Consider the following 13,712-nt stretch of genomic DNA (forward strand, 5'->3'; position numbering starts at 1 on the left):
TTTGTAATTACCTTCTGAAGAATCAAGGTCTTCCTGTGAGGTTTTTGCACCAGCGCCGCCTGAGGACACCGTTCTCATTCAGTAGGTTATCATAGACCATGTCCATGAGGCAATGTATTCCATCTTCAGAGATGACATCCAGATCCCTGGATATCCCTCAAAACCTTCAGTTGAGTCTGATTGTGCCTCCAAGTACAGTGGGGCAAAAACATATTTAGTCAGCCACCAATTGTGCAAGTTATCCCACTTAAAAAGATGAGAGAGGCCTGTAATTTAGACCTGGAAAGTAAGCCTGCAAAGTTCTGTCAATCTCTGGAGTAGATTGCAACTCCTCCCCCTTTGGCAGTTCTATCTTGACGGAAAATGTTTTAGTTGGGTATGGAAATCTCTGAATTTTTGATGGCCTTCTTAAGCCAGGATTCAGACACGGCAAGGACATCAGGTTTGGCGGAGTGTGCTAAAGCAGTGAGTAAAACAAACTTAGGGAGGAGGCTTCTAATGTTAACATGCATGAAACCAAGGATTTTTTGGTTACAGAAGTCAACAAGCATATCCATCAACAAGATACATTCCTAGTATCATTTGTCGTGCTGTCTCCAAAGGGATGTCAAACAGCCATCATTGCTGTGAGCAGTCTTCTGGGTGACATGGAGACAACTGTGATTGCCAGTGCTCCCTATTATTGTACTACCAGAGCAGATATGGAAGAAATGCTCTCTGAGGCAACAACAGAGCACTCCGAGAAAACAATGGCCTCGACAAAAGTTGAGGCGATTCCCAATGATTTGGTGGAAAAATGTAATTGACATATGTAGTGAAATGGATTTAGCTGGCCAGCTACCACTACATGACAATACTGTGGAAGGTCCATCAAATGTTCCTGGACCAATTCAAAGCAACCTTTTTGGATCTGATGTAAGCCTCACTGAATCACAGATCCCTCCGGTAAAGGTTGAAGACCACAAGGTAAAGTCAATTGTGATGCAAGGGGGAACATTCGTGTCTCCTGGTGAGAAGACAACTGATGAGAAAAGAGAGGTCATTTTGAACAATGTTTTTGACTCAAAGAAACCTTCCCCTGGAAGGAAAACTCAGCAGGCCACCAGAAGCACCTCGATCTCACCCTTGCAGATGGAGTTCTTGACTACATCAGCAAAGATCTTTTCAAAGAAAGCCTGGCCCACTCGATGAGGAATTATGTAAGACGCTCCGTCTCTTTGCCTCAATTTGTATCAGGGAACATCAAAAGTGATGACAGCTTGGAGAGAGAAATAATGATTTGGTTTATGTTGAAAAGTTTATTCAGAAAACTGAGCAAAGACCAGGTCTGTCAGCTGACTGAGAATGCCATTTCACTCACCCCCCAACTGGAGTCTGCCGCCATAGAATTGATCATCAAAGTTCTGGAGCAGGTCAAGACTAAAATGATTGATAATATTAGACAGAATCCTCCCAACAGAGCAATTTCCCCAAGGCAAGTCAGACTGCCATCAATGCTGTAAGCAACGTTTTGGGAGGTATGGGAACTTCCCTCATCGCAAGTAACACAGTTCATTCGCGCATCTTGAGCGCATGTTGGCCAGAGCGCATGTATAGCCAACATGAGATGATTTTTATGGACAATTTTTTATTTTTTATTTGACAAACGGCAGCCAAGCATCGATTATTTATAGGAGCTTCAAATAGTGGTGCAGTGGTCTAAGGCACTGCATCGCAGTGCTGCAATGTCACTACAACCTGTGATTCGATCCCCATCAAATGTGCCAACTTGTCACAACTGGCCCAGCGTCGTCCGGATTGGGGGAGGGTTTGGCCGGGGGGGCTTTACTTGGCTCATCATGCTCTAGCGACTCCTTGTGGCAGGCCGGGCACCGGCAGGCTGATTTCAGTCATCAGTTGAACGGTGTTTCCTCCGACACATTTGTGCAGCTGGTTTCCTGGTTAAGCTTGGTTGGATGGAAACCTGGTAAGTGTGATGAATTCAAATAAAATTTTACCTGGTTTTCCAGATATGTCTTCCAATAGATAATTTGGTTTAATAGCAGCCTCTCTCAACCTCTCAAACTCCTGGAGGTTTTTCAATTCCTCTTCCATTTTCCTCATCTGAATGGCCTGCTTTTGTTCCATGATGCACATTTTCTGTGAAGAGCATAATAAAACAATGTGTCAACTTAGCACCTACAAAAATATAGGTAAAACCATTTCTTAATTGACTGACCTATTCAAACTTCAATACTTTTTTGGTTTAGTTTGTGAAGTATGAAGAGTGTGTGATATCATTACCTTTCTGTTGCGCTTTTCTTTGGCCTCCTTCAGTTGCCTGGCCTTGTTCACATCATGCTTTACATCATTTTGAATGAGTTTCAGCCTGAATCGATCCTTTGAAACCCAATAATCCTCAGAACTCTCTCTCTGGGTCATACAATTCCGTTTGCAGGCCATCTTTATGTCCCCTGACCCTATTAATACATTCAACAGAACAGTAATGTACTTGACATTTCTAACACAGAGTAGGCATAACTCTACTATAAAGCTATAGAATTGTCACTAGAGTAATGATATGCAATAACATGCAGTTCGTCATTATTACCACTAGGCGTCAGCACTCACATTTGTATAAAGTGCATTTACAACCTTGAAGAGAGAGAATCAAAAGGTATCCTCCTATAATACTATTTCCTGGAGTTAACGATCAGTTAAGTTTACTGTCTTTTATTTTATTTATTTATCTATTATTTTACCAGGTAAGTTGACTGAGAACATGTTCTCATTTGCAGCAACGACCTGGGGAATAGTTACAGGGGAGAGGAGGGGAATGAATGGTGTAGGTCTCCTCCTACACTGGTCAGAAACAAGATTTACTTTTTTTTTAACTTACGTTGTCATCTTCAGTGATTAAGTTTTGCTTCTTCAAATTGCCATGATCCTGATGGTAGTATTTGGGTCACGCAGACTATTGTACGTGGGCCTCATAACGTGACAGTTTGGGTCATTTAGGTTGAAATCAGACATAGGCTGATACAATTGAGGGACATTGTAAAGGCAACCCCAGGTAGGAATGGAAGCCTTGTCATTGCAGACAATCTGCTGCTCACTGACGGCTTTGTCTTTCTCATGATCTGTGGAGGCTTCCCTTTCGGTAGACGAGGTTGCTCCTCTGGTTGGGAGGTATCTGACTCCTAGGCACCTTTTCCTGAAAACAGCAACACAGCAGGGATGTAATTTCATACAAACTCACCTGTGATAGTCCACCCAACATGTCATCATAGGCCGAAGCACGATGAACTACCGTGGCAATAGACTAAGTACCAGTCCGTTTGTGCTTTTGGTCGTGTTCCCCTGCTCAGACGTTGCTTACGCATGCCAGATCTTATAATGCCTGGATAGGTATTTTACAGATCAGCTAACCACATCATATGTTACTAGCGGCACCCCGCCCTATGGGCAGTAAATCATTGGATTTGATTCATTTGATTCAATGCAATTCAATCTTTGAAATGCTTATTTATTTATGCTTATTAATAAGCCATTGTCAACTTCTCATCTATGGTTATTTTTGCTCACTGTCAATTGCGCACTGTCACCCTATTTTTTTTTTTTACAAATGTTTGATTTCCTACAGTGGCCAGTGGCATGTAAGAGGATGACATTTTAAAAAATCACCAAAAAAATCAGGCACAACATTTTAAGAGAGCATTGTCAACATTGTCAAGAACCTGCCTAGGTAAAAAGGAGGGAGTGTACAAAACATTAGGAACAGCTGTTCTTTCCATGACAGACTTACCAGGTGAAAGCTATGATCCCTTATTGAGGTCACCTATCAAATCCACTTAAATCAGTGTAGATGAAGGGGAGAAGACAGGTTAAAGAAGGATTTTTAAGCCTTGAGACATCAATTGTGTATGTGTGCCATTCAGAGGGTGAATGGGCAAGACAAAAGATTTAAGTGCCTTTGAATGGGGTATTCTAGTAGGTGCCAGGTGCAACACTGCTGGGTTTTTCACACTCAACAGTTTCTCGTGTGTATCAAGAATGGTTCACCACGCAAAGGACATCCAGCCAACATGACAACTGTGGGAAGCATTGGAGTCAACATTGGCCAGCATCCATGTGGGACACCTTGAAGATGTCCCTAATGTTTTGTACACTCCGTGTACATTTAAACAGGATAAAGTAGAATGTTGCAGTATAATATTGATTTTCAAACTCTCCTTTTCCCAGTCTGTAATCCCCATATGTCCAAAAGCTGACCGCCATCATTCTCGTTCCCAAGAACTCTAAGGCTACCTGCCACAATGATCACCGCCCTGTAGCACTCACATCTATAATCATGAAGTGCTTTGAAAGGCTGGTTATGGCACACATCATCTCAGACACCCTAGACCCACTCCAATTTGCTTTATTGTTCCCCACTATGAAATCTGTGGATCCGTCTCAGTCCGTTAGTAAGTTTGTTCATACATTACACTGATTGGCCAGATAGTGGCTCTATAAGAAGATTGAAAAGAAAAAAAACACCTTGAAAGGTCACGCCCCTCACCACGTTTGACTTAGTCATGAAATTCCTTACATAGGTTCCTCTCCTCACAAGGAACCAATTTGCCTCAGTTGACCCATATAGAGATAGATAGAGTCATGTTTATATTTGTGATATTATAGCATCTGTGACAGCATGGGCAGCACCATTGAGGCTAAAACTGAGGAATTCCCACCCAGGTGACTACTTTAAAAATGTTGGAAGCCTGGTGGAAGCCCTGAATTGAGCTGCCCCCGCTAAAATACCCTTTTGTCCACTAGAGGAGTCTATAATTCTCTATGGGAAACGCTACGGTCTGCCATGATGGATTTTCTGCCATTTATAATTTTGTGAAAAACACTAGAAACGCTACTCTTCTTGCACCGAATGGACAATCTGCACGGAACTTGATACGTGGCATCAATGGACAAAGGTCTCTCTACGCAATATTTTCCAAACTAGTACTTAAAACAAAATGGCTGCTATTGGCCAATAAACATTCACATGGGCGCGGTCTGGCACATAAATACATATGAAATCAATTAATGACATTCATATTGTCACAACATTTGGTACACATGTTGTAAACACGGTCAAGACTATGCAAGAGCATTCAAATCGACCTCAGGGCAGCGCTATAACGGGCACGTTAATATCTCTTGATCTGTTTGACTCAGAGTGATGACATTTGGAACCCATGTTCAGGGAGGGATATGAGTCTAGCTAACCCACTCAATATATCATACTACTAGCCCGATTTTTGACGAAACTTGGGAGAATGGTGCGACTTCTCATAGAGATCCATTTACAAAATTACACTGATTGGCCCAAGGGGGGCGCTGCATCATTCGTGGGGACGACATGTTTACTGTTGCCTTGTTTAATGATAATTTGGAATGTCAAGTCAATTAGCATTATGGATTAAAAAAAAACTAAAAAAACACAGCAGAATATAAAGTGGCAAGCCAGATGGAGCCTAAAATTAAGAAAATTGGCGCAAAATTGTAGGAGGAAATCCTCCAGCAGCTTAGAATGCTTAGTGTATTTATCATATACATAGCGATCTACAGTCAATGATGTGGCACGCAACCATTGGTTGATGCATGCAAAGTCTGAAACCTTTATGTCAACTCCCTGTCACTCATTGTCATAACAAACATGATGTTTGGCTTAACAATGAGAGCAATGGAGTTGACAACAGCACAAAAAGATCTGGGACCAGGTTACAGTCTAATTCTGTGACTGTGAACTAATTGACCTGTGGCTAACTGTCATCAGCATGCAACGAGACTGTGTTAGCGCACTGAATGCCTATGCTCTCAGGGAACTAACACAAGTCTCGGACAACTCATCACACAAAAATAGTTCACTGAACTATCTCAGCTGCACTTTTTTGGTTAGCTACCCCCACATAACATTTTGCTCTGCCCAAAGTAGACCTCATGCACAAATTATTTTTGGTGGCCTGATTCACATACTGTTTTGGTTCAGACTTCATAGAATTGGTGTAAGAAATAGCAGTTTTAACTTATATTACAAAATACGTTCACAGTTAACAAGTTTAATTAGACTGTCAGAAAATAGTTACATGCAAAGCATGGCAGGAATGAGACATATGCCTACGAACATGACTACGTATCAAAAATACATGCGTCATAACAACTGGGAACTCGTGAAAAAAATATATTTGAACGGTCATCCAACTCCGAATTCAAACTCGGGAACTCAGGCCTCTTTCTGGACTTTAGAGCTTCGACTTTCTGACCTGAAAATCACTGACGTCATCATTTGTATTTTTCTGAGGTCCCAGTTATTTTGAACGCGGCAACAGTACGGTCTTGTAACACAATGTATTGCCATATTCGAAATTCGATTGATTATATCATATGCCCAACTGTATTGAATGTCCCTTCTAAATCTGATCATTGATGGGTGGCTGCCTATCAATAAAGATGTTCTACATAAAATGCTTTTCTGGGCTATACTTTTCATTAATGTGTCAACACAAGTCACAAAAGTTTTTACACAAAAAAATATAGACAATAAAATGCATGCAACCCATCCATTAATTAGCATAGCAGATTGCTGTGGGTGTCGATTTCCGATTGGAGAAATAGATTCAGCAAAGCAAGATGGCTGAAATTGGGGAGCTCCAGAAACTAAAGGTTGCGAACACGTTTTTTCTAAGTTTAAAACGTCTTATACCGGTATTATATTTTTGGAAGATTAATTATCGTATGTTGTCAGCTATCTTTACTTTGTAAATCAGGATCTTGCACGCTGCAGATCCCTGGACACCTACAGCCGCAGTTAAGCTAATTGATGCTAACGGACAGGAAGTGAAATAATCCATGCTTGCTGCACGGTGTAGTTAACTAGGCATTTTGAGGTTTGAGAGAGCGAAACTGACTGGCACCCAGGCTACGCGGATATCATTCCACTCTGTGATATGACACATATGTTTAGCATGACAGGAGAGGAATGATAGCTAAACAGAATGGTGCCCAGACTAGTATCCACACTTGTTGAATTTATTTAGTCTGGCTTTATCTCAGTGAGGGCCAAAGTGATCCACTACTGCTGTGAAGTCAGCAACGAACGGACAGCATCGGCGCATGCTCGACTGTGAATGAATGAATGAAATTGTACAATGTGTTCTTGAGAATGTTATTGTTAGGTCTAAATGGGCTTTTTTTTGGGCGTGCTGTTTTCATTGCACGGTTTCACGGCAAACAGTAGTTAACTACGTCTGTAAAATGTTTCACAACAAACAGTGTAACGGAAACACAGCGCCCGACAAAAGCCAATTTCATTTGCCGCCACGCAAAAAAAAAAAATTGAACATGAAAAAATATTTCTGCTAGGGGGCACTTTGACGATACTAGAACAGGCCACACTTCCTCTGCAAACACAAATTAATTTGAAAAATCTGACAACCCCATAGTAGAATAGTTTATCTATTTACCAAATCGGCTAGTGTGTGCTATGCGAGATAAATATTCCTCGTGGGGCATTCAAGTTATGAGTGCCATAGGGAAGGAAGCATGCATTCTGAGTTACCCTAACAGGTTGGCCTACATTATATTCACTTTTTATGCAAGTTTTTTGCGACCTGAAGTTAATCAATAGGATAATAACTAGTTAAAAGATAACATTTGGGATCTGGCTAATGATTAGCCCAATAGTGTAAATGCAGATAGGCAACCCCATGCTTCAGTTTATTTGCAATTTGCTTCATCAGTTGGGCTACAGGTGATAATGTTTATTGCTACTAGCATACTGGTAATATGGAGCATAGGCTATTTACATTTTTGTTTTTAACTAGGCAAGTCAGTTAAGAACAAATTCTTATTTACAATGACGGCCTACACTGGCCAAACCCAGACGACACTGGGCCAAATGTGCGCTGCCCTATGGGACTCTCAATCGCCCGGTTGTGATACAGCCTGGATTCGAACCAGTGTCTAGCCCACGATGTAAAAATTATTTTATCACATTTTAACAATATTATTGGGCTCATTTCTGGAGTTGGATATTTTAGATCTTGTCCGCATACCTTTACTTTAATTAATTTGTGAGAAGAATGTCCTTTAATGAAGTCAGCAGAACTGAGCTTCTCAGTCCTGATGCATACAAAGTCTAGGAGGGACCCCCCCAATTATATTTTCCCTGCTACACATTTTTTCCAGGGGAGACGCTGTTGGGTAGTACCATTTGAATTGCAAGAACTGCAATTTAGTAGTAATTTGTCATCTAATCAGCAATCCACACTTCTGTCCTACAGCTTGCTGAGCTGAAGCATGAGTGTGAAGCCAGGGGTCTGGACGTGAAGGGCAACAAATTGGAACTGATCACACGACTACAGGCTCATCTGGAGGAGCATGGTGAGCATGCAATAATGGATGGACTAAATACGTATTGGGTCAGGTTCCCAGACATGGGTAAAACCTAGTGCTGGCCTAAAAATATTCTCCATTTAGGTCCTGGAGTAAGGACTAGGCTTCACCAGCGTCAGTTAAACTGGCCAATGGAGTAGAAAGTGTGATAACTTGTTGACTTCTAGCCCCTACCCCTTGACACTCCTTTATATCTAAAAGGTGTGAGTAATATGGCAAGAATTACACCTAGCCTATGAATGGGCAAAGTGACACATATGCTTAAATTTATGATTCTTAAAAATATATATATAAATATATATTTTTAACAGAGGATGACATGGGCCTAAATGAAGATGATGTTCTGGGAGAAGAGCCAGAGGTAAGCCTGGTTTTAAAACGGTATGGCAGCAATGGCACTAAATGTATGGATTAGGTGAGTACCACCATGTCCAGTATAAAGTCACTTTGTACATGCTGCAATTGCTTAGGTGAAATATGACATGAAAATAAATGTATAATTGTAGGAGCATTTCTTGATGATTCTTTGTGCTTTTAAAAATGTAGTACCTCTCGAAAGATGCGGATGCCGTCACTGGGGATAACGACGAGAAACCAGTAGCGGTGTCTGAGTACGTTTTTCATTTTATGTTAACACGCATTGAAGACGGACATTTTCTTTGCATGATTTTTCTGACGATCTGATGCACCTAATTATTGAAATATGTTCCGTGTGATTTGAATGTTTTTTTCAGGGCGGCTGAAAAGAAAGTGGTAAAAATCACACCTCCAGTGTCTGTGGACGAGGTAATGGGATGCTTGTTGCACTCTTTCACCAGTCACGACGGGTCTTCGATGCAATGATGGTTTGCTAACCTTCTCATGAACATATTTTTAATCCCGTATTCAGAGGTTACAGAAAAGAGCAGACCGCTTCAATGTCCCTGCCTTAGCTGACAGCAAGAAGGCCATACGTGCTGCCCGGTCAGTACCCAACCATTCTCACAAATCTATAGACTAACTATCTCATGCATTGCTAATTGCCTTTTGATTGAGCGTATCTATGAAACTATATATTAAAGTTGATTAAATATGTCTTGCGTTCAGGTTTGGTTTGCCCGTTGCTGCACCTCCAACTTCCACCACAGGTCGGTCTCAATCTTCCAGTCTTTTCATGTTGAGGTTTTAATGTTATTTTTCCACCTGTAGTCAATTTACTAAACAAGGTTGAAGAACATCATTTATCACACGTAATGGTAGGGAAACTGTTCAACTGCATTGGCTCTCTGGTATTAATCAGTGTTTTTTTTCTCTTTTCTTTCTATCATAGGTGTAACTGTGAATAAATCCACTGCAAGTAATCCACATATGATGAGCAGTCAACTCTCCTCATTTCATTAATATGACTATTACTGTGACTCAGAAGATTTCATGAATTAATTCTCTCACTCTGTGTTCTGAGTAGCCAGTCAGCGTTGAACAGCTAAAAAAGCGAGCTGAACGATTTGGCGGGAACGTTTCTTCAGTCTCCAAGAAGGTGAGCTCATAGAGATGGGCCAGTTTCTAGATTAGACTATAAGGCATCCTGAAAGTTGAAAGAAATGCTGAATTGAAACCTCAAGGTTATACTTTAGCATTTTTTATTTAGGCTAAGCCACCTCCATGTTACAGTTTTAAGACCATATTTGTGTGTTCCAGGTTGAGGAAGATGAGAAGCTGAAGAAGCGGAAAGAAAGATTTGGGATCCTCACTGGTGCTGTCGCAACTGACATTGAGGTTTTCAGATTCTATTTATTATCGATACCGGTACAGCTCATTCAAAATATTTAGACCCCTTGACTTTTTCCACATTATATTACAGCCTTATTCTAAAATGGATTAAATAAAACATTTTCCTCATCAATCTACACAATATCCCATAATGACAAAGCGAAAACAGGTTTCTAGAAATGTATTTAAAATATACCAGATACCTTATTTACATAAGTATTCAGACCCTTTGCTATGAGACTTGAAATTGAGCTCAGGTGCATCCTTTTTCCATTGATCATCCTTGAGATGTTTCTACAACTTTATTGGACTCCACCTGTGGTAAAGTTTGGAAAGGCACACCTGTTGTCAGCGCAAAAACCAAGCCATGAGGTCGAGGGAATTGTCTGTAGAGCTCCGAGACAGGATTATGTCAAGGCACAGATCTGGGAAAGAGTACCAAAACATTTTTGCTGGTCCCCAAGCACGCAGTGGCCTCCGTCATTCTTAAATGGAATAAGTTTGGAACCACCAAGACTTGCTTGGGCGGCCAGCTCTAGCAAAACTGAGCAATTGGGGGAGAAGGGCCTTGGTCAGGGTGGTGACCAAGAACCCATGGTCACTCTAACAGAGTTCCTCTGTAGAGATGGGAGAACCTTCCAGAAGGACAACCATCACTGCAGCACTCCAGAAATCAGGTCTTTATGGTAGTGACCAGACAGCAGCCACTCCTCAGTAAAAGGCACATGACAGCCCGCTTTGAGTTTGCCAAAAGACACCTAAAGGACTCTTAGACCATTATAAACAAGATTCTTTGGTCTGATGAAACTAAGATTAAACTCTTTGGCCTGAATGTCATGTGTCACGTCTGGAGGAAACCTGGCACCATCCCTATGGTGACGTGTGGTGGCAGCATCATGCTGTGGATGTTTTTCAGCGGCCCGGGACTGGGAGACTAGTCAGGATCGAGGGAAAGATGAACGAAGCAAAGTTTGTTCTTAACTGGCATGCCTAGTTAAATTAAAGTACAGAGATCCTTGATGAAAGCTCCAGAGTGCGCAGATTGGGGTGAAGGTTCACCTTCCAACAGGACAACAACCCTAATCACACAGCCAACACAATGCAGGAGTGGCTTCGGTACAAGTCTCTGAATGTCCTTGACTTACCCAGCCAGAGCCTGGACTTGAACCTGATCGAACATCTCTGGAGAGACCTTAAAATAGCTATGCAGCGATGTTCCCCATGCAACTTGACAGCTTGAGAGGATCTGCAAAGAGGGGGAGAAACTCTCCAAATACAGGTGTGCCAAGCTTGTACTGTCATACCCAAGAAGACTTGAGGCTGTAATTGCTGCCAAAGGTACATCAACCAAGTACTGAGTAAAGGCTCTGAATACTTGTGTAAATGTGATATTTCATTTAAATATATATAAATTGGAAACATTTCTAAAAACCTGTTTTTGCTTTTTGGGCTATTGGGGGGGATAATTCAATCCATTTTAGAATAAGCCTGTAACGTAACAATACGTGGAAAAAGTCAAGGGTTCTGAATACACTTTTATATATTACAGATTTCTTTCCTATTTTGTAATATTTTATTCCATAAAGAGATTAAATCAAATGTTTGTTTACTCTTTTTCCTCAGGCAAAGAAACAGAAGCGTTCTGAACGATTTGGAAATGTGACAGTGTAATTTGGTATTTTTAAGTGATGTTTTATGCTCTTTTTTTTGTGTGTGTATGTTGCAAACATAACTGAAATGTACTGTATATAGCTTGTCAAGTTGTATTACATTTGGTCATTAAAGTCGTTTTCAATTATTTTCTGGAGTTGCTGTTTATTCTGTCCATGGGTTTGCTATTTGATTATTTTCCAGTTGTACCAAGTGGAGTACATGACCTGGTAGCAGGGAACCCTCCTCACTGGGTCCGCCAGATAGTGGCCTGACAAGTGCACAACATGCTGGACTATGTTCTTACACTGCCAGCCCTGTGAGCTGACAAGTCAGGGCATTGTTTCACTACTTAGTATAAATATAGGAAGTGAGAGAAGAAAAGAGGATGTTTGAGCATTGGGTCAATGCCACAATTTTGTAGCATTATAGATGCACTCACCTGGTCTGAGAGCACAGCACACACAGAATGTCCAACCCACTCAAGTGGCTACACTCCTGCCTAGTCATGTGAAATCCTTAGAATGGAGCCTTATTTATTATTTAAATTGACTGATTTATATGAACGGTAACTCATTGAAATTGTTGCGTTTTAATATATTTTTTCAGTATATTTACTCCGCCCATAACTTTTGTACTCACACCTGGGAGTGCTATAATCATTGAGTCACGTAGTTTTACACTTAATGTCTACATTTGGTTAGTCCAAATTAGCTTTTTAATTTTGTCATGGAAATAATTGTATTTCCTATTACCAACTCATTTACCTCTACCTCTAGATTACCATGTGGACCAGTTTATTGAACACTGTCCTATTCCATCTGGACCAGAGGAATACCTACAGTTGAAGTTGGACGTTTACATACACCTTAGCCAAATACATTAACTCAGTTTTACACAATTCCTGACATTTAATCTCAGTAAAAATTCCCTGTTTTAGGTCAGTTAGGACCACTTTATTTTAAGAATGTGAAATGTCAGAACAGAATCACCACCTTTATTTCTTTCATCACATTCCCAGTGGGTCAGAAGTTTACATACACTCAGTATTTGGTAGCATTGCCTTTATATTTAACTTGGGACAAATGTTTTGGCTAGCCTTCCACAAGCTTCCCACAATAAATTGGGGTAATTTTGTCCCATTCCTCCTGACAGAGCTGGTGTAACTGAGTCAGGTTTGAGAAGTGCACCAGACCCTCCAACAATTCACCCCCACAACATGATGCTGCCATGGTGTTCTTCGGCTTGCAAGCCTCCCCTTTTTCCCTCCAAACATAATGGTCATTATGGCCGAACAGTTCTATTTTTGTTTAATCAGACCAGAGGACATTTCTCCAAAAAGTATGATCTTTGTCCACATGTGCAGTTGCAAACTGTTTGGCTTTTTCATGGTGGTTTTGGAGCAGTGGCTTCTTCCTTGCTGAGCGGCTTTTCAGGTTATGTCGATATAGGACTACTTTCACTGTGGATATAGATACTTTTGTACCGGTTTCCTCCAGCATCTTCACAAGGTTGTTTGCTGATGTTCTGGGATTTATTTGCACTTTTCGCACCTAAGTACGTTCATCTCTAGGAGACAGAACGCATCTCCTTCCTGAGCGATATTACAGCTGCATGGTCACATGGTGTTTATACTTGCATGCTATTGTTTGTACAGATGAATGTGGAACCTTCAGGCATTTGGAAATTGCTTTTATTTTAATTTCACCTTTATTTAACCAGGTAGGCAAGTTGAGAACAAGTTCTCATTTACAATTGCGACCTGGCCAAGATAAAGCAAAGCAGTTCAACACATACAATGACACAGAGTTACACATGGAGTAAAACAAACACAGTCAATAATACACTACAAACAAGTCTATATACGATGTGAGCAAATGAGGTGAGATAAGGGAGGTAAA

General features: G+C 40.9%; 1 protein-coding gene across 2 annotated transcripts; it reads left to right on the forward strand.

The window, feature by feature from the left end:
- Nucleotides 1-6,597: 6,597 nt before the first annotated feature.
- LOC115101694 (SAP domain-containing ribonucleoprotein-like) lies at nt 6,598-11,959 on the forward strand. Of its 2 annotated transcripts, XM_065005496.1 has the most exons (11): nt 6,598-6,681; nt 8,301-8,400; nt 8,724-8,773; nt 8,959-9,023; nt 9,147-9,198; nt 9,302-9,375; nt 9,499-9,539; nt 9,722-9,748; nt 9,861-9,928; nt 10,090-10,167; nt 11,785-11,959. In XM_065005496.1, exons 1-11 carry the CDS (start codon nt 6,649-6,651, stop codon nt 11,830-11,832), a joined length of 636 nt encoding a protein of 211 aa, XP_064861568.1. In that variant the 5' UTR covers nt 6,598-6,648; the 3' UTR covers nt 11,833-11,959. The 2 variants fall into 2 exon arrangements, 1 of the variants encoding a protein (XP_064861568.1); XR_003859341.2 differs by lacking the exon at nt 11,785-11,959 and having other exon boundaries at nt 9,857-9,928; nt 10,090-10,168.
- The last annotated feature ends 1,753 nt before the right edge of the window (nt 11,960-13,712 follow it).

Source organism: Oncorhynchus nerka, linkage group LG20 (genome assembly GCF_034236695.1).
Source record: "Oncorhynchus nerka isolate Pitt River linkage group LG20, Oner_Uvic_2.0, whole genome shotgun sequence".
NCBI classification, from domain to species: Eukaryota; Metazoa; Chordata; class Actinopteri; order Salmoniformes; family Salmonidae; genus Oncorhynchus; species Oncorhynchus nerka.